The sequence below is a fragment of the Copadichromis virginalis genome, linkage group LG12 (genome assembly GCF_057382275.1).
Source record: "Copadichromis virginalis isolate Kocher_CV1m ecotype Utaka linkage group LG12, C_Virginalis_male_GT1.1, whole genome shotgun sequence".
Taxonomy (NCBI): Eukaryota; Metazoa; Chordata; class Actinopteri; order Cichliformes; family Cichlidae; genus Copadichromis; species Copadichromis virginalis.
In genome coordinates this window covers 26,035,182-26,056,188 of record NC_140629.1, presented here as the reverse complement: position 1 = coordinate 26,056,188, position 21,007 = coordinate 26,035,182, and the positions used below count along the sequence as shown (strand labels likewise).

The window sequence follows — 21,007 nt, the reverse complement described above, 5'->3', positions numbered from 1 at the left end:
CAGGATTAAATTATAGTGAGAATATAGAGAGAATTCAGTAAGGGTTCAAAAAGGAGGTCACTGTAGTAAACTGCCTGTTAAAAGCAGTTTAAAAGATGAATCTGTTAAGAAAGAAAAGGAAGAAAAATAAATGGGATTAAAAAAATTAATAATAAATTGAAAGACAAGGGAGCCGATGTAAAAATTGGTTTTATTCTGGAGTTTTCACACCTCAAGTATAATAAAACAAACATACTGCACTCTGGTATACAAACATGACTGCACCAAAAATCAGTGTCAGACTGCATGGGAATACTTATGAATACTGAAACCACTAAGAGTCACATGAACTAACCACTCATCGAACAAAACAGCAAAAACCTCAAACTGGACAATTACAGTCAACATCTTAACAAACACGTGAGCAACACACCGATGACATTACAGTGTTTACATATCATTAAACCACTGAAAAGTTTGCATTAAATCTAACATTTATTAGAGAAAGCACTGTATGCTCAATGCTACAGTTACACCATTTCATAACAAAACAATAATGTCAATAATTATAGTGTGGCTATCTGCATGGTTAACTTAATGAGGCATGGGAGTGACTATGAAGGGACACTGTAATTTGTGCAGGCACTTAAATGTATGCGGTTGGAAGGCCCTTGAGTTAAAGTTTTACAGTGTAAATCGATGGATGACAATTTAAAGGAAAAAGAAGGCGGCTTTTTGCTGGCATGGTTACAGGGAGCATTCACTGCATATGAACCATGAAGCACTTCTATCCTGATGTAGGTGCCCTCTCCTTGTTAAAATACTCATTTTCTTTCTTTAACCTGTCAACCATCTCCATTTTACACACATCTCTGAAGACCAATGTGCAATGCTGCCAATGCCCCTGTCATAAAGCAGTTTAAAGTCTTAGAAATATGATCAGAGCATAGATTGAATCCTGCATTTTACATGAAACACTGTGGTATACCTTTAGTTTATTTGCTATTACAATGCAGCAATCTGTCACAGAACTGAGCAAAAACAAAGCGCTAACAGAGAACCTCAGCAGGTTAACGGTCAGCAGTGTGTCCTACTGGTATTAGGTCAGTACATCAAACTGACACGTGGATTTGTACACTGTATAGCCGACTTGCACTTTATCACAAAGATATTTTGCCAGTCTATACAGTGCTTAGGCACCATTGCTATTCAGTACGAAGGACTTAATCAACCAGGGCTTTTCAGTCAATATTTTCTAATCCCAATAATATTTTCAAACAGTTCAGTTTACATCACTTGGCTGAGTCAAAAAAGACTTATTACATGAGGAGCACTTGTGCTAGAATACATAACCTGTGTTTTAACCTCGTGGTGGATCATAACACTGAAGAGAAGCTTGGCCTGTGAGTTTGTACAGTCTGCTCAGACGAAACAATAGTAGTAAAACCAACATACCTCAATGCCACACACTGCGCATCAGACCAAAAAAGTTCATTTAACAACATAAATGAGTATCTAATGATTATATACTGCACATATTTTCTTAAGTATTCATATAACACTTAAGCAAAATTGTTCATTTTAAGGGATACATTCTTCATGAGACCATTCCTTAAGGAGTGTTGAAGAGAGGCTTTTCAAAACAGTTGAATACAAAAAAAAAAAAAAAAACATGAATTCAAAGAAATAAATATTAGGTGACACAATTAATCAAACAAACAAAAGGCTGGAGTGGATGTTAAAAGGTTGTCTGCCTACATTTTTTTTTAAAATATATAACTTTCATGTATTTTCCCTTCAGAAAATCTCAATTTTAGTGAATCGGTCTTTGTTTGCCTCTAACAGAAAGGCTCTCCTCTTCAGTCCTCTGCTCTGCTAGATGTCTTATACTGGGTATTAATGAGAAGAGGAAAACTGACCAGAGCCTTATTTAAGGTGGACAAAGGCAATACACAAATACATACCGGATATTACTAAATGTTATGAAATTGAGGTCATTTCTTGCAAGCTTGCAAGAATACTAGAAGACGGAGTACAAGTAAAGAATGGAGTTTGTGCGTGCTAACTGAAGACAGCAAATATCAGAAATGTACACAACAAAATGACAGATTAGTCATTATTAGATTACAGATACAGTGAAACAATAACATCTTAAAAATTAATGGGAAAAAAAATTCATGAAATTTATGCAAATTTAGTGCTGAGTTTTTGATGGAGCAGCATGGAAAATAGATGTAACCACTGCCCATTTCCACCACCAGGTGGCCATCTGGCTTTGTGCAGGTTTCTACATTATGCACATAATGGAGAAGTGTAATTTAAAATGAGAATGGCTGATCTCATTTCAATGCCCTTCTCTTCACTTTCCACTTTGACTGTTCACAGATCCAATAAGACTGGTTTGGTGAAAATGTAGCAGCATGGCTACTGTGGTCTATTTTTAAGCATATGTTTAAAGTAAGGCAATCTTACAAAATCTGTGATTAGGTATAAAGCAGGAAAAAAAGGAAGAGAAGGCCATTATGACATGAGCCACAGTGAGTGTGCCCTATTTCTAGATGGACTTGGGGCTAAAGTTGACACCTGGCCAATCATAGGTGTCCGGCAGGAAAGATTCATAGTCGGTCTTCCAGACAGTAGCCCGCACAAAGGCGTCCTTGTCCACTGGCTCAGGGTAGTGGAACGCCATGCCTTTAGCATAGAGATACTCCACCACCTTTAGTGGGAAAGAGAAAATTTATCACTGACCAAACGTAAGGAGTGACACAGGAACTACAACATGACTTTGACCAAAAGGAGAACAGTGTTTGATAGGTTATGTTACGGTTTGTCCGGCTGCAGGGCATGAATTTCTTTTTTCAAAAAAAAAAAATCCGTTGAACACAGAGATTATTTCTTGGAGACTGTTAATATGTAAACTGACCTTGACAATAACCAAAATTTAAACTGGAGGAGGCTTACCTTGACAGCCATCTGGATAGAGACCTCCCTGATGTTGGACAGAGGAGGGTAGAGTCTGCCTTCTGCAAGCTCTTTATCTGTCAGCTGCTCTGCAAGTGTCTGAAAGGAACATAAGATTGCATTTACAATAAAGAATAATTTCTAGGTCACAAAAACCAGACAAAACTACTACTACTGTTTGTCTACCCACACTAGTCATGTGATTTTGGCCAGTTGTAATTACAAAAGTAATCAAACCCCTTCTAGTACTATTAACACCATGCAAATCAGTGTTTCTGACACTGAACAGTAACAAAAACACTGGCAACAAAGCACAGTGATCATCTGTTGCACTGATTAGTGTTAATGTATCAAATGCAGCCCAGCAAAGAGAAGCTCTTCATCTGTTATGCCAGTCTAAAAAGAGAGGGAAGAGGAGACATCGAAGGGTTAAACAGGGCTGAGATGAGCATATAGTGAATATAGAATAGAAGAACAGAATGCCTTTATTGTCACTATATAATTGTACAATGAGATACAGAGCATCTCCTACTCAGTGCAAACATGCTGGGGGGGTCAGTTTTGCAGCACTATATACATATGAACAGTATTAACAGAGAAAAAAAATATATAAAATGTACGAATATACAAACCAGTGTAAAAAAGTAAATATGTAATAAATAGTGTTATGTATATATGGATGGATATAAGGGTGGTTATGGGCTTTGGGAAGAAACTGTATGAAGAATATGCATACATGAAAGAGTCAGCAAGACAATACAGGATGGAGTGAGGGAAAAGTTAAAGATGAACTTAAAGAACAGGTAGAAAAATATTTAGTAGTGTCTTCAGACCTTGGCAGCCTCTAAGAAAACCGTGTCACTGATGTGTCTCACTCCACTCAGGATCACAGCCAGGCCCACGCCTGAAATGCATGAAGACCAATTACAACATACTGCATTCAAATTTGCAGGATGTAATGCAATTCATACCATCTTAAGAGTGCTGCATTTAATGTAAATAATGAATAATCAATTTTTTTTCCCCCTCTCACCTGGAAAAATGTAAGCGTTGTTCCCTTGTCCTGGTGTAAGGATGCGACCATCGCTCAGAGTCACTGGACCGAAAGGGCTGCCGCTCGCAAAAAGACATCTTCCCTGTGAGACACAGAAACAAATCTTGAGAGGTGATGAGGTAGGAAAAACACAATCTGAATGCATAACTTAAGAGTTTGTCAAAAAAGAGGAAAAAAGTTAAGCCTAGAAAAAAAAATGTGTACATCTGTCAGAGTGTAGGCCTCCTCTGCTGTGCACTCTGCTTTATTGGTTGGGTTGCTCAGGGCAAAGATGATTGGCCGTTCATTCAGGGTTCCCATGGACTTGATGACATCATGGGTAAACAGACGTCCAGCTCCTGCCACACCTGGAAAAAAGGAGAGACTGATTTATTATTACTGTTCAAAGAAGGTCTGAAATAAGACTACAACCTTTTTGTAACTGACTGAGTTTATTGTTTATTATTAACAAACAATATTTTAATAAAATAGATATTTGTATAATTCTTTCTGGTTGGCAAGCAGTGCTACAAGGCTACAATTATATGAATACAAAAAAATAAATTAATAAATTAAAGGTCCACACCAATGATAGCTGTAGGTTTGATGGCATTGACAGCATCTAGGAAGCTCTGTACATCCCCTGGACTCTCATGGGTAAATGCTTCCTGGTTAGAGTCAGTTCCCTGCTGTCTGCCCTGGAGTCACATGTGACACATTAGACACAATTACTAATAAACACTTGTTCAGTGAAAATGCCGTTGACTGTTTAGACCGTGGACCAGCCAGGAAAGTAGACAAAATTGTATCATTTTCTTATTATAAATTCCTGTGTCACACACTTACCTTTACAAGTAAGCCATCTTTATCATACATCCAGATTTTCTTCCTGGCCTCAGCTTGGGTCATTCCCGTCTCCATCATGGCCATCACAATCAGATTGGCAATTCCAAGGGCAGCCTACCAAATAATAAATAAAAGAATGAATAAACAAAATAAAAACACAAAAAAATTTACACAAAGAAAACATGAACGATTATTCTCTAAATAGACAATGGAGCAACTCCTCAGGTTTTTTGTTCTGTTTGTGGTCAGTCGGGAACAGTACGCTTCTTCCAATTGTGCCTTTTTTGCCATTTTCAAATACGTAACTTTCATATAGCAAAGTCAAGAGAACAAAAAAACAAAGAAAATCTTGAGAAGTTCAATTGATTAAAACGATGAATATCAGCTTACCTCTCCTGCTCCCAGGAACAGCACCCGGTGTTCAGTGATGGGTTTGCCAACTGCTCTCTGAGCTGCTAACAGACCGCCAAGAGCTACAGACGCAGTGCCTGGAAACATGTAGACAAACAGAAGAGTAAACAATCGAGTCTCTGCCTCAAAGACATCCAAACACTCATGATAATTTGTCTAAAATCAGAAAGATTTTCAAGGAAAACAGCTCATGAATGCATCTTATTTCAGCATCACTCACAACAGATGATTTCTGAAATGCTCCACAGTAATTTAATCCAACAATAAAAATTTACATTGAGTTTCAGGTGGACTCTAATAAAGCAGCGATCCTTTTAGAAACAGCTCCAGTAACTTAACAGTTAAGGCCGTAAGTCATTTGTATGGATGGGCCTAAACTTGCAAATCTTATAGAACTGTTCTTAGGAAATACTCCGATCTGTAAATATTGCTAAACTTTGAGCCTTTGAATCAGCTGGAAAAATACATAAACATAAAACTGTAAGTTAAGCACTTTGTGTGGTGTAACCTGAATGTGAATTAGGACGACAGAGTCATACAACAAGGTAGACATTATCTGCACCTATTTAACTACAGTAGTCTCAAAGTGCTGTGTCAGGGGTTATGTGTGAACCTTGGATGTCATCGTTGAAGGTGCAGTACTTCTCCCTGTACTTTCTAAGGAAGCGGAACGCGTTGTGGTTCCCAAAGTCTTCAAACTGGATCAGCGTGTCCTGCCCGTATTTGTCCACGACAGCTTCCATGAACTCATCAATGAGATCGTCATATGCTTGGGAGCGGTCTCGCTTCTGGTACAGCCCCATGTAAAGCGGATCCTTAAGGAGAGTCTAACGGGAGGACAAGGGCAACCATGAGAAGCCAAAGTAAACACAGTTATTATATTTCTCTTCTCTCACACATGCAATAAACAGAAAGAAAAAAAACAAAACAAAAAACCAACACCTAGCCTTCCTACCTCGTTATCCGTCCCAACATCGATCACCACAGGGAGACATTTCTCAGGTCTGATGCCAGCACAGGCAGTGTACAGGCAAAGTTTCCCAACAGGTATTCCCATTCCATAAACACCCAGGTCCCCTAATCCCAAGATACGCTCTCCATCAGTTACTACTACTACCTACACAAAGAAGAGATGGAGGAAGCACATTAGTTGGAAAACTGAAGATTAAAATTTGACATATTTATAAGCAACTGTCATATCTTTATGACATATTTTTAGACTTTTTTTCCAATGTAATATCTGAAAAGGTTTTACTATAGTGAGGATTTTGAGACTTACTGCAACATTAGTGTCTGGCCAGTTGTCAAGGATGGAGCGGATATGTCCTCTGTCCAGAATGGAGATAAACAGGCCTCTAGAGAGATAAACAGGATGACAGTTTAGCTATTGCAGCAATCGTGATTAAATCCTAACTTTAACTAAGCAGAAAAAGAAAATGCATCTTCAGCATAAAACCACTTTTTAACATTATGTGCATAAGATTCAATACGCCTGCCATCAAAAATAAAACACGTAAGAGCTTTTCCTGACTAAAGCAGGTCTCCCTTCACTTGGTAAGGTCTCAAAGGTCTCGCCTGAAAGGAGCTTCTGTCCTAATTTTAGAAGAATCAATAGGATCTTGCATACATAACATTCCTGCTCCTTTAGACTGAAGATAAGAGCTGTGTTAGCCATATTTGGATAGACAATCTCAGACATGAACACAGTATTATTTGTCCTTGTAAGGATATAGCCTTCAGAACTGGCTGTCAATATGCTGTGTCAAGACATATAGCAATCTCTCTTCTCTTCCATATCAAGCTTTTCTGCACACCTCTGGACGATTTCCTCCCAGCGACAAAATACCTGGCTGTGTAGAACTGGAGCAACAAAACCTACATTAAAAACTCAAATTATCTGCTAAGGCCTTACTTTGGTCTTCTAAAGATATGTCCATACTGCGTACAGGCAAGCCCTACAGTGGGAGTGTAAACAATCGGCATCAGCTCCTCTATGTCTTCCATCAACACCCTATAGAAAAGATTCTCATTCCTTTCCTGGATGCCCATCAGGTAGATGTACCTGTATGGAAAAAGAAAAGTTAAGCTGTGTACAGGAAGACAAATGCTCGGTTTTTATTTAAAAACATGTTTACGCTTTCCAGTACAACAAGAAAAATGCATCCTTACTTCTCCAGGGGATCGTGCAGCTTTTTGAGATTTTTCTGAAAGCGCAGGGCCTGAATTTCCTGAGTCTCCACTTTGGGAGGCAGCAGACCATGTATCCCCAAAATCTGACGCTCCTGAAGGGAAAAGGCCATACCCTGTGGAGGAACACAAAAACATGACATTTTAGCTTCTTCAGCTCTGCATTTCTTTTCCTGACTGCCACCGTCTCCAAACCACACACAGCAGGTCTCACCACCATCTTTTTCCACTCTTACTGCTATCCTTCTGTCACAAATCACCTCTGACACTTGCCTCCACCCGCTCGACCCTGCCTGCACTCTCATGAATAATATGAGGGGTATTTTTAATGTGTGTGGTCAGGGTTGTTTTCATTCTTCAGACTACTTAAAGAAATTGAAAGAAAACTTGTCTGAGAGTTCAGCCTGTATTATAGAATAAAAGGTGGCCTTGTGTTTATAAGACATGTTCATATAAATCTGCACTTGCTTCAATAAATTGCTCCACCTAGTTCCCATTTTTCTAGCAAAATATTAAGAAATAATGGGTGAGTCAAGATTTTTGCACACTACTGTATATTGCGTCTATTATCAACCTCTACTTGGGACGCTAAAAGTACTAACGCAACACCCCCTGTAACCGTCTGACATCAAAGTCTGCTGTAGCCATTTCTTAACAGGACCGTTTTTGTGAAATTTACTGGCAAACCATAAAAAACAGGACTCCTCCTGCAACCTGTAGTTGGGGGCAGGGCTTTATTTGTTTATGTCAACCATCCCCCTACTCATGGCTAAGGCATACCACATTTCTGTCCTGTTCTTTATAAAATATAGCAGTTTCTGGACTAACTGTTCATGTACTGTAATGGAGTTTGTTTAGACGGTGCACTGCCTCATTATGGGACCTTTAACTGAGTTTACCTTTTCAGCATTTACAGAAATAAATTCAGGCTGACGGAATGAAGAAAAACAAAACGAAAGCAATTTTGCAGCAGGACAAAGACGGACGGAGAGTGGGGGTAGTAGTGGAGGAGGAGGAGTAGCCTCAAAGAAACCAATGAAGACCACTGTGGGCTGAAACACCCCAATTTTTAAATGAGAGGATGGGGGAGGTGAGAGGTGGATGCAATGTGTTTGCATGTCCCTGCAGTGTACAAGCTCCTATCTGACTGAAATATGGGCGTAACAAAGAGGCCGCCATGCCTGGGGCTGCAGAAGGGGGCGGATTATTTTGTCAGAATGATGAATGCTGGGGCTCCCCTCGAAAAATGCTTAGTCATGCTGATAGAGCATTTCACTTCACACAGCTCTACCAATCAGTTCCTTTCAGCGCAATGCCACATGCTGCAAACACCTTAATCTAGCATTTGTCCTTTTGCATAAAATTGAAAGTAACATTTTTGTAAGATTTCAGGAGCTGAGCACTTCCCTATGAAAGACCATCTTGAGCAAGCCCATGATTAGCACTTTAGAAATGCAATTTCAACACTTCCAAGACAGGAATATACTGGATAAAGGTATTAATACATTCTGTACAGTGAACACTTTCCCTGCACAGCTCACCCTACATTTAGGGTGAAGGAATTTGAGATCCTAGCCCTTTTAACAGTCATACCAGACTACATTTCAAACACAGTGACCTTTACTGCTACAGTACACTGCTGATGCAAGTCACATCAAGTACTGCTCTTATATTTGTAATCTAGAACCAGCTGGCATGTTCTCGTTTAGAAACTGAGACTTTTAATGCAAGAAGAATTTCAAGTTGACTTTAAAAAAATTTTTTTTAAAAAAAATGCCGAACCAAACCATGGAATTAGGTTTGTGCCTCTTTCTTGAGTGCAAGTACATAAACTCAATTTGTAGAGAATTTACTATAATGCAATAATTTTAATTTGAGCAAATAAATAAATGGATTTTAAAGTTTTATCTAATGCTGTTTACTTATTATCTCAGTTATGTATGTGGGTGTCCTTTTCCTGGATGCCTGCAAACTCTCGGACTCCCACTCAGGATTTTTAATAGGTGCCAATTACAGTCATTTTGCCCATGCCTTTAACTTTAGAATACAGCATGCCATATATTGTCTGGCAGTGCTTGGTTGGTATGGTTGCTAGTTGTATTGTGAGGTAGTCAGGGAGGAGGGGAGTACTGACAGACCTGAAAGCAGCTCTATAGGCCTTTTATATCAGTGTTTTTCTATATACAGTCTTCATTGCAAGCCTGCTTTTACAAACCATTATTAAATCAAGCATGGAGCTATGCAGGAGCTCAAAAACTGGCTGAAAAAACAGTAGTTGAAACCCCAGTTTGTGGGACCACTGGTCAGCTGGTCTGTGTCCAGTTTGCATGTAGGTTGGAATTTCTATATTTATCTGGTATGGGCTAAGTTTAGCAAAAGGTCAAATCACCTCAAGCAGCAAAATGTACATGTTACAAATATCACTTGTAACTCTCAGTAGTTGGCAAACCTCCTGAAAAATCAAACCCTCCAAGCCAAATGCTTCACAGCATCATTTACGTGGAAGCAAGATGGCACCGGTGTGCATGGCTGACCGTCTCCGACCACGTCTTCGCCTTGGCGTTGTACTTCTCGTTGTTTTATCTTTGGTTTTATGTTCTCTAGGTGATTGTACACTAATAACTTATGACAGAGACACGCTCCTGAATCTTCGGTTTTCCTGTTCTCAACGACCTGACTGCCTTGGGACCGCCGGTGCCGCTATCCCCCTGATGCCTGTCTCCCCTACCTATGTGACCTATCCTCCTCTTCCCATGCTCCGTAGGAAACGCTTCAGGAAACGGGGTAGGAGGAGCGGCGTCCGTGTCCGCGTTAAGGCTTATATCAGAGCCATGGCTATGGACTTCCCTTCTACAAGCCGTGAGCTATCCTGTTTCTTCCACTATCTCAGCAGCCACTCTGCGGCTAGATTGCTAACCCACCGTTGGATTTGCTCCGTCGGCCTTCAAACCTACCCTGCTCGCCCAGTGGCTTACCACTCTGCCCGATTTTGGATAACACCGCCTGGCCGCGGTGTTCAACATAACAACCTTTGCTCCTTGCGACGGGCTACTACAAAGGTCCTGGCCCCCCGGATTCGGATGGCCTTATTTAATGTCAGGTCTCTTTCAAATAAGGCCTTCCTCCTAAATGACTTTTTTCGCACCTCGGGACTGGATGTCCTATTTCTAACGGAGACCTGGACTTCTCCGGGTGAGTTCATCCCCTTCTCTGAGCTTCTACCTCCTGACTGTGCCTTCTTTAGCTCACCTAGGCTAACTGGTAGAGGTGGTGGCTTAGCCTCGGTTTTCAATAATAAACATGATGCACGGCTGCTATCCTCTCCAACCTATTCCAGTTTTGAAGTTCAGCTATTGGAACTGACGGGCTCTCGGACCACTTTGTGTGTCGTGGTCTATCGTCCGCCTAAATATCATAAGATGTTTATCTCTGAATTTGCTGATTTTTTGGGATCCGTTCTTTTTAAATATGATTCTGTTATTGTTTCTGGAGATTTTAACATTCATGTCTGCTGTATGAATGACCAATTGGCTAAAGACTTTCTTGTGCTGACTGATTCTTTTAATCTTATTCAGTGGGTGAATGAGCCTACCCATGTTCAAGGCCACACCCTTGATTTGGTTTTTTCATTCAATGTGGACATTTGCATTAAGGAAATCAGGAATACTGGTCTCTCTGATCATTCCCCGGTCATCTTCGATGTAGACCTGGGTGATACTGGACAATACCTAAACTCTCCTCTTTATCCTACGCGCACTATTAATGCCAATACTGTGGTCAACTTTACTACGTCTTTTGTTAACTCCCCATTTAGTATGCTGGATTGTTCTTCCCCACACACACTTGAGAACTCTACTAATACTCTTTTTACCACCTGTTCCTCGATTCTTAACATTGTTGCACCCATCAAAATGAAACGCCCTAGAACTTTCTCACAATGCTGGTTAAATGATTCTGTTCGTGCCCTACGACGTATATGTCGGCGTGATGAGAGGAAGTGGAGGAGTGATAGACTTCAGTCTTCTTATGATATTTTACGTATTAGCCGCTCGAAGTTCCAAACTGCTGCCAGAACGGCTAAAGCGGCTTTTCTCTCTAAAATTATTACCACTAATGGTGATAATCCACGAATTCTATTTAAAATTTTTAACTCTGTGGTGAACCCCCGTCCCTCTATGCCACTGCTGTCTTCCCCGGGTCTTTGTGGAAAATTCTCAAACTATTTTTTAGATAAAGTTTTATCCCTTAGATCTACTCTTCCTCTGGTGACTGATTGTATGTCTACTCCTGATTGTTCGGCCACTTTTTATCAATTTGAACCCGTTTCTCTCTCCACTCTGAAGCGTCTAATTGATAAACTGAACAATACTAACTGTGTACATGATGCTCTCCCATCCCGTATTGTTAAGGATTGTTTCAGTGTAATTGGACCTTGTTTATTGTCCATATTGAACTTCTCCTTGCTTTCTGGCTATGTACCTTCAGCTCTCAAGCATGCCATAATCCAACCCGTTCTAAAAAAAAGGAACCTTGAGCTTAGTGATTTTGCCAATTTTAGGCCAATTTCTAAGCTTCCCTTTCTGGCTAAAATACTTGAGAAGGTGGTTCTGCTCCAACTGCAGACCTACCTTGATGAGAATAATATAAATGATAAATTTCAATCGGCCTTCAAACAACATCACAGCACAGAATCAGCATTGCTTCGTGTTTTCAATGATCTCCTACTAATGGCTGACAATGGACGCCCCTCAGTCTTAGTGCTTTTGGATCTATCATCGGCATTTGACATGGTTGACCATAATATCTTATTAGTGAGACTTGAGCACACTGTAGGCATCAAGGGCGCTGCCCTGGATTGGTTTAAATCCTATCTCTCCAATCGGCTCTCTACGGTACATCTGGCTACATCCTCTTCCTCGGCTGTACCTGTTTGCTGTGGTGTCCCCCAGGGATCTGTGCTGGGCCCTACCCTTTTCTCATTATACTTGCTTCCTTTAAGTGCCATCTTTGAGAAATACCATATTGCTTATCACTATTATGCAGATGATATCCAGCTCTATTTTGAGCTAAACGACGATCTTGCTCTGTCTCTGAATAGCCTCCGAGAATGCATGTCTGAGGCCAAGAAGTGGTTGTTGTCGAATTCTCTTATCCTTAATGAGAAGAAAACCGAGATTATGATTTTTGGTAGTAATGCCCTTCGTGCCAAACTCCGGGATGCCTTTGGTTTTCTTAGTTGTTCTCTCTCTGATACTGTCAGGAATCTGGGTGTCTTATTTGACAGCTCCTTTTCACTTGACAAACAAGTGTCTGCTGTTGTCAGATCTAGTTTTTACCAGCTTCGTCTTATCTCTAAGGCTAGGCGCTATATCCCGCATAAAGATCTCGAAAAGCTCATCCACGCCTTTGTAACGTCGAGGCTAGACTATTGTAATTCACTTTATTGTGGTCTCCACTCTTCCCTTTTACAGAGATTACAGACAGTTCAGAATGCTGCAGCTCGCATTCTAACCAAAACCAGCAAGTTTGCCCACATTACTCCTGTCCTTGCCGATCTGCACTGGTTGCCTGTCAAATATCGTATTCAATTTAAAATTTTGTTGTTTACTTTTAAAATTACTAACAACACTGCACCCAGCTACCTTAAGGACCTTTTAAACCCTTATGCTCCTGCTAGGGCTTTAAGGTCATCGTCACAGTTACTGCTGGCTCAGCCCAGATCTCGACTTAAGACTAGAGGTGATCGATCGTTTGCTCTTGTTGCACCTGTGCTGTGGAACAATCTCCCGATTGGCATCCGGGCATCTGATTCTATTCATTCTTTTAAATCACAGCTTAAAACATATCTTTTTAAACTTGCCTTCTCCACCTTTTAATTGCTGGTTTGTTTGTTTGTTTGTTTGGTTGCTGTGACCTATTGACCTCTTGTATTAATTCCCTCCTATCTTTCTATTGGTGTCTTTTATTATGGTGGTACAGCTTTTATCTTGCTATTACCCATGTGCTGTATTCATTCTTATTGGTAGCTTTTATCTATGAACATAACTCGTTATTTTTTATTTTTTTTATCCGTTATCAATGTTTGAACCTTTTATTGTTTTATGTAAAGCACTTTGGTATGCCCAAGGCTTTTAAATGTGCTCTATAAATAAAGATTGTTGTTGTTGTTGTTTCAATTTAGCAAATACACGACACTGTAATTGTCTCACTTGTATGCGCACTGCTAGATACCCTGCTGTGAGCATTTTAAAACAGACAGCGAAAATCACAAACGCCTTAAAGAAAAATTCAGAAAGCAGCCAAATAACAATGTGCTAGACAGGCATTGACAGACAGGCACCGTTCATCATAAATAGTCAATAGCTACAGATATGGGAATACAAATAACTGAAGCATAAACTTCTTTTACAACTTTTGTATTTTGGTTGCAGACTACTAAAAATGGTTATGCCAGTTTATATCAGTCACACACAAGCTTAGCTCCCCACTATTCTATTGTCTGAGATATAAACAGATATTGGCATCTGCAGTGGGATAGACTATGGCATTTAAACGTGTGGAAAATATACAGGCCTAAAATTTAAAAGATTACATTATAACCACTGTTATGACATCTTGCAGTAAATTTCTACTCATTTCTGGACACTGTAACCAAACAATAACATTTCAACAATTCATTATAGTTATTTTCTGTCCAGGCACACAGAGAAAAATAATCCTTCTTCACATAATGACATAATTAACATTGATCAAGACAAAAACGGGCTGTCGTCACCGTGTCTTAAAACCCCAACACAAGGTAGGTCCACCTACTTTGTTGGTGCGAGGGCTGAGCATGAGGGGCTTGCCCTTTTCTTTGGTGTGGACCCATCTGCAAAGAGAGATGCATGGCCTCAGAGACCAGGTTGTCCTTAATCTGGACAACATGGTAGACAGTCACCGGTGTGGGTCCACTGGTGCTTTCTAGAAGATCCACTGGTTTCTGAGGGAGACAAGACAGGGAAAGATGAAAAAATACTGACCATGTGCAAATGATATGCACAACCTGGCTGTAGAAATGATTATAGCTTTACTGACAAAAGTATTGATGTGCAGCACAGTGATTACATCACCATGGTGACACATTTCAGATTTTAAGTTGTTAAGTCTTAACTGTCTACATGTTGCATTACCATTTGGGCTTTTTGGCAGGTTAGAGTCAAAGACTTACTATTAATTATTCTTGTTTCTGACAGTCAAACCGTGCAGTGCACTGTTACCAAAGCCTTTTAATATGACAGTATCAGATTATCACATCTTAATACGTTATAAAGCTAACCGCAGTCAGTGCTGTCAGCTTACAGACACACACACCTATTCACAGTAGCCAATGAATCCTCTTTGTGTGCATGGACAGCACTTGAGGATTACAAATGCTGGAAGCAGTGGCCAACATTAATCTGGACGTGGCCTGAAGCGATTTAGTGTGCGCTCTAAGAAACAAAGCTTTGACAGATTGTCATAATCCCTTTCGTGATGAGCTCTGCATGAAGACACAGAACAAGATAAATCGCTATGGCATCACAACAACAACAACAATCTTTATTTATAGAGCACATTTAAAAGCCTTGGGCATACCAAAGTGCTTTACATAAAACAATAAAAAAATAAAACAGTTCACACATTAACATCAAATACATAAAGGTAACGAATTATGCTCACAGATAAAAGCCACCAATAAGAGTAAACTGCAGCACATAGGTTATAGCAAGGTAAGACTGTACCACCATGATAAAAGACACCAATAATGGAAAGATAGCAGAGAATTTAATACAATAGGTCAATAGGTCACTGCAAGCAAGCCAGCATTTAACTGGTAGAAAAGGCAAGTTTAAAAAGATATGTTTTTAGCTGTGATTTAAAAGAATGAATAGAATCAGATGCCCGGATGCCAATCGGGAGATTGTTCCACAGCTCTGGTGCAACTAGAGCAAACGATCGATCACCTCTAGATTTCAGTCGAGATCTGGGCTGAACCAGCAGTAACTGTGAGGATGACCTTAAAGCCCTAGCAGGAGCATATGGGTTTAAAAGTTCCTTAACTCATTCACTGCCAGGGTTTTTGAGCATTTTTACTCATTTTTGAAGAGCCACAGAAAACTGTGTGTTATGATCACATAAACGCTGAACCTACCAAAATGAAGAACAGACTCTCTTCTTCCATCCAAAAAAAAAAAAAAGCTTGTTTCTACCATTTTCCGTTCTTTAGTAATCAGCTGTAGAAGAGAGGTGGGTTCCACCAAAAATGCCTGTTTTGACCAAAAAAAGGGAGAAAACGAGCTTTTTGTGAAAAATACATTTCAAGCAGTCTGATGTTCACTGACAAGCTGCCCGAGGTTGTATTCTAGCCCCTCCCATTGAAAACGTAATTGACGTCTATAGACGTCAATGGCAGTCAACGTAAGTTTTTCAATTGACGTCTATAGACGTCAATGGCAGTGAATGAGTTAAGATAGCTTGGTGCAGTGTTATTGGTAATTTTAAAAGTAAACAACAAAATTTGAAATTGAATACGATATTTGACAGGCAACCAGTGCAGATCAGCAAGGACAGGAGTAATGTGGGCAAACTTCTTGGTTTTGGTTAGAATGCGAGCTGCAGCATTCTGAACTGTCTGTAATCTATGTAAAAGGGAAGAGTGGAGACCACAATAAAGTGAATTACAGTAATCTAGCCTTGACGTTACAAAGGCGTGGATGAGCTTTTCTAGGTCTTTATACGGGATATAGTGCCTGGCCTTAGAAATAAGGCGAAGCTGGTAAAAACTAGATCTGACAACAGCAGACACTTGTTTATCAAGTGTAAATGAGCTGTCAAATAAGACACCCAGATTCCTAACAGTGTCAGAGAAAGAACTAGTGAGAAAACCAAAGGCATCCCGAAGTTTGGCACGAAGGGCATTACTACCAAAAATCATAATTTCGGTTTTCTTATCATTAAGGATAAGAGTATTTGCCAAAAGCCATTTCTTGACCTCCCACATGCATTCTCGGAAGCTATTCAAAGACAGAGCAAGATCATCGTTTAACTCAAAATAGATCTGGATATCATCCGCATAATAGTGAAAAGCAATGTGGTATTTCTCAAAGATAGCACTTAAAGGAAGCATGTATAATGAGAAAAGGGTAGGGCCTAACACAGATCCCTGGGGGACACCACAGCAAACAGGTACAGCCGAAGAAGAGGATGTGGCCAGATGTACCGAAGAGAGCCGATTGGAGAGGTAGGATTTAAACCAATCCAAGGCAGCGCCCTTAATGCCTACAGTGTGCTCTAGTCTCGCCAGTAGTATGTTATGGTCAACCATGTCAAATGCCGATGAAAGATCCAATAGCACTAGGACAGAGGGGCGTCCATTGTCAGCCATTAGTAAAAGATCATTGAAAACACGAAGCAGCGCTGATTCAGTGCTGTGGTGTTGTTTGAAGGCCGATTGAAATTTATCATTTATATTATTCTCATCCAGGTAGGTCTGCAGTTGAAGCAGAACCACCTTCTCAAGAATTTTAGCCAGAAAGGGAAGCTTAGAAATCGGCCTATAGTTGGCAAAATCACTATGATCAAGGTTCCTTTTTTTTAGAACAGGTTGAATTATAGCATGTTTGAGAGCTGAAGGTACATAGCCAGAAAGCAAGGAAAGGTTCAATATGGACAATAAACAAGGTCCAATTGCATTAAAACAATCCTTGACTATACGGGATGGGAGAACATCATGTACAAAATTAGTATTGTTCAGTTTATCAATTAGACGCTTCAGAGTAGAGAGTGAAACGGGTTCAAATTGATAAAGAGTAGCAGAACAATCAGGAATAGACATACTATCAGTCACCAAAGGAAGAGTAGATTTAAGAGATAAAACTTTATCTAAAAAATAGTTTGAAAATTTTTCACAAAGACCCGGGGAGCACGGCAGTGGCATAGAGGGGCAGGGGTTCACCACAGAGTTAAAATTTTTAAATCATCCAGCAATGGACCGATGGGAAAGACAGACAAACAACAGGGATCGCATGACAGAAAGCAAGACTCCAACTAATAACTGCAGAAATGACCTGGCATGTGGACTGCAAACAAGAAGGAATGCAAAGATTTTCACTACTTTTAGACTAAAGCAGACAAAAAAAACCCCAGTAAAGAACTTGGAAAGAAAGCGATTGGACTTCTTTAAATTTTGTGAAGATGTTAAAAGAGATGTAAACCACTTCTTACAATTTTTTTGTATCTAGCAAAATTCCTGTTAGCCTTCCTTAATGTCACAGGAAATGCAATTTGACAACATTGCAGTTTCTATATCAGTTCCTTTTAAATAAGCAGCCAAGGCTTGCATTTCTGCAAAAAACATACTAAACTGAAATGCAAGACGCACAAGGAAACCACAGCAGATTATTAGAAATAAGAATTAACAAAGTGTATTTTTCCATTGCAATTTAATCCCAGTGAGGCTTGAAATAGAATTTGTATTCATTTCTCGGCCTGGAACAACATGCAGCTGAGCTCAGCTGGCAAAAAAACAAAGTTGGTGTCAGTTAATGTGACAAAAGGCACTCATGTGTGCGGTCAGTATTATCCTGCCTCCTTCCTTTCCTTGTTCATCCACATTTGATCATAATTAAAAATTACCAACACAAAATTAAGTTGTATTAAGCTAAACAAATATTAAAAATACAATATGCTATGCTGATGAGCAGCTATATCAAAACAAGAAAACAACTGAAAAGCAAATTAGCCTATCCTTTTCTGATCTACAAATTCAAGCACTTCACACTGAATTATGTATCCCTCTATTTGACCATAATGTCTGGATGAAGGAAACAACAAGTGGAGCCAGCTGGACGAGATGCTGCTTAGAAAGCAGCATTAAAGCGGCAGACTGCATAAGCAGCTCCAACAACCAGCAGACATTTTAATGATCTGTTGATTTGATATCAAAGAGGAAGCTGTCTCGATGCAGCGTCTGTGAAATGTCAGTCTTTATGACTCAAACTGTACAAAGATCTTTTCTTGTTAGGTTAGGTTTGCGACCTCTTTCAGAAGCAAAAAAAGGCCACGGCTAATGGGAAGGATAATATTTGATGTGGTGTAGATACCAAATAATTTTTCCATTTGTAGCAAACAAGGTAATCTTTGTACATGTGCCAGCTTCGCATCATTATTGTAACACAGAGCATGAATGCACACCATTACAGCCAGAAAGTGCTTGGGACTTTTTGTAGGAGTAATTGTCTGCAAACAGAGTATGAATGGAGACAAGAAACCTGCCTATAATTATGCACCTGGACTGCTCTAAATGGGAATCAAAATGATAGCAAAATTGTGCTGAGATCAGAAAATGTACAGCATGAGCTCACCAGTACTGCAGCTAGATACAGATGCTCTGTAAGTTTAGAAACCATAACTTAGAAACGTTTAATTAAATGCCATTCAAAATCAGGCATCTCACTTGCCATCTGTCTTCCTGTGGAGTACTGGTAATTTAATTTCTTTGTAAACAGGTGAGACAAATAAGGCAGTACAATTTAAACTGCTAATAAATCTTTTCTTATTGGTTCTGGAATAATAACAGGTGCAAACAACAACTGTGTTAACTAAACCAGTCATAATGTAATAACATGCATTGTATCCACCCTCTTGTGCACACTGGGCACCTTTTTTCAAGCTCCGAATCTCACCCACATGCATGATTTTAAGTGTAAATCTTTTATGGTCTCACATGATCAGGGTAAAGTGGTTTGAAGACAGATGATACTTTAGGTTATTAGTTTCCTCAACTGACCAGACAGACTTAACACAGCTGTTAGGTGTGGCCTTACTAACAGGTTATTGTTCTCAGTCTTTCTCACTCACCCTGTCAGTGTGTCTGATCACTGAACGTAAAAAACCCACCGGTGGAGGTTAAATATTAGCAGAACCTGCAATAAAAGGCAAGGAAATACTCAACTGTCCCAAGCTTTAACACTCAAGGGAATGAGAAGATAATTGGGGGCAAATGCCAAATGTGACCTTATAACATGTTGGAGATCTTTCAAAAACAAAACCCCCCAAAAACTGATATCCACCACAACTGCAAGCCATTAGCCTCACAACCACAGGAGCTAAAAGCTAACCTTTTGCTAACTTTAAGTTAAAATAAAGCAGAGGGTGTCGTCATTTGAACACCTCTGTCACCTAAGTCTTAATGTCTGAAGCTACTAAACTGATTAAGCACACCGACACTAGGCACTTTTTATTCGGATGACTTAGCTAAATGCAGTCACTTACTCATCACAGCCCTGCTTGCTGCCATCTCTCTTGGCTCAGTAAGCAGGAAGTTCTCAAATGACACACACTTTCTACAATTTAGAGAACAACGACTCCGCTTACCTGCTCTTGAGTAATATAATACTGCCGTTCAATGTCTGTTAGGCACAACTCTTATGATATTCGCTGTGCCTAACTTCTGTGGACTGACCCTGGGATTAGCCTGCCTGCCAGCACACATACACCAGATTGAGTCGCGAGGAGAGGAAACGCTGTAGAAGAACCCGGCCGCTCGACCAATCAGATGCTGGACGAGCCAGCTGGACGAGATGCTGCTTAGAAAGCAGCATTAAAGCGGCAGACTGCATAAGCAGCTCCAACAACCAGCAGACATTTTAATGATCTGTTGATTTGATATCAAAGAGGAAGCTGTCTCGATGCAGCGTCTGTGAAATGTCAGTCTTTATGACTCAAACTGTACAAAGATCTTTTCTTGTTAGGTTAGGTTTGCGACCTCTTTCAGAAGCAAAAAAAGGCCACGGCTAATGGGAAGGATAATGTTTGATGTGGTGTAGATACCAAATAATTTTTCCATTTGTAGCAAACAAGGTAATCTTTGTACATGTGCCAGCTTCGCATCATTATTGTAACACAGAGCATGAATGCACACCATTACAGCCAGAAAGTGCTTGGGACTTTTTGTAGGAGTAATTGTCTGCAAACAGAGTATGAATGGAGACAAGAAACCTGCCTATAATTATGCACCTGGACTGCTCTAAATGGGAATCAAAATGATAGCAAAATTGTGCTGAGATCAGAAAATGTACAGCATGAGCTCACCAGTACTGCAGCTAGATACAGATGCTCTGTAAGTTTAGAAACCATAACTTAGAAACGTTTAATTAAATGCCATTCAAAATCAGGCATCTCACTTGCCATCTGTCTTCCTGTGGAGTACTGGTAATTTAATTTCTTTGTAAACAGGTGAGACAAATAAGGCAGTACAATTTAAACTGCTAATAAATCTTTTCTTATTGGTTCTGGAATAATAACTGGTGCAAACAACAACTGTGTTAACTAAACCAGTCATAATGTAATAACATGCATTGTATCCACCCTCTTGTGCACACTGGGCACCTTTTTTCAAGCTCCGAATCTCACCCACATGCATGATTTTAAGTGTAAATCTTTTATGGTCTCACATGATCAGGGTAAAGTGGTTTGAAGACAGATGATACTTTAGGTTATTAGTTTCCTCAACTGACCAGACAGACTTAACACAGCTGTTAGGTGTGGCCTTACTAACAGGTTATTGTT

The 21,007-nt window shown here is 39.9% G+C and overlaps 1 protein-coding gene across 4 annotated transcripts; it reads right to left on the bottom strand.

Moving 5' to 3' along the window:
* Nucleotides 1-171: 171 nt before the first annotated feature.
* On the bottom strand, nt 172-19,965 carry me2 (malic enzyme 2, NAD(+)-dependent, mitochondrial). Of its 4 annotated transcripts, none has more exons than XM_085475664.1 (15): nt 19,814-19,965; nt 14,231-14,399; nt 7,400-7,533; nt 7,143-7,292; nt 6,510-6,585; nt 6,186-6,347; nt 5,844-6,057; nt 5,210-5,307; nt 4,820-4,933; nt 4,560-4,671; nt 4,199-4,341; nt 3,974-4,076; nt 3,774-3,844; nt 2,941-3,039; nt 172-2,695 (listed from the first exon to the last, which is right to left on the bottom strand). In XM_085475664.1, the coding sequence occupies exons 2-15, from the start codon at nt 14,342-14,344 to the stop codon at nt 2,534-2,536; spliced, it is 1,752 nt and encodes a 583-aa protein (XP_085331790.1). In that variant the 5' UTR covers nt 14,345-14,399; nt 19,814-19,965; the 3' UTR covers nt 172-2,533. The 4 variants fall into 4 exon arrangements, with proteins under 4 accessions (XP_085331790.1, XP_085331792.1, XP_085331793.1 ...); XM_085475666.1 differs by lacking the exon at nt 19,814-19,965 and adding an exon at nt 19,712-19,730; XM_085475667.1 differs by lacking the exon at nt 19,814-19,965 and adding an exon at nt 19,298-19,317.
* Nucleotides 19,966-21,007: the final 1,042 nt, after the last annotated feature.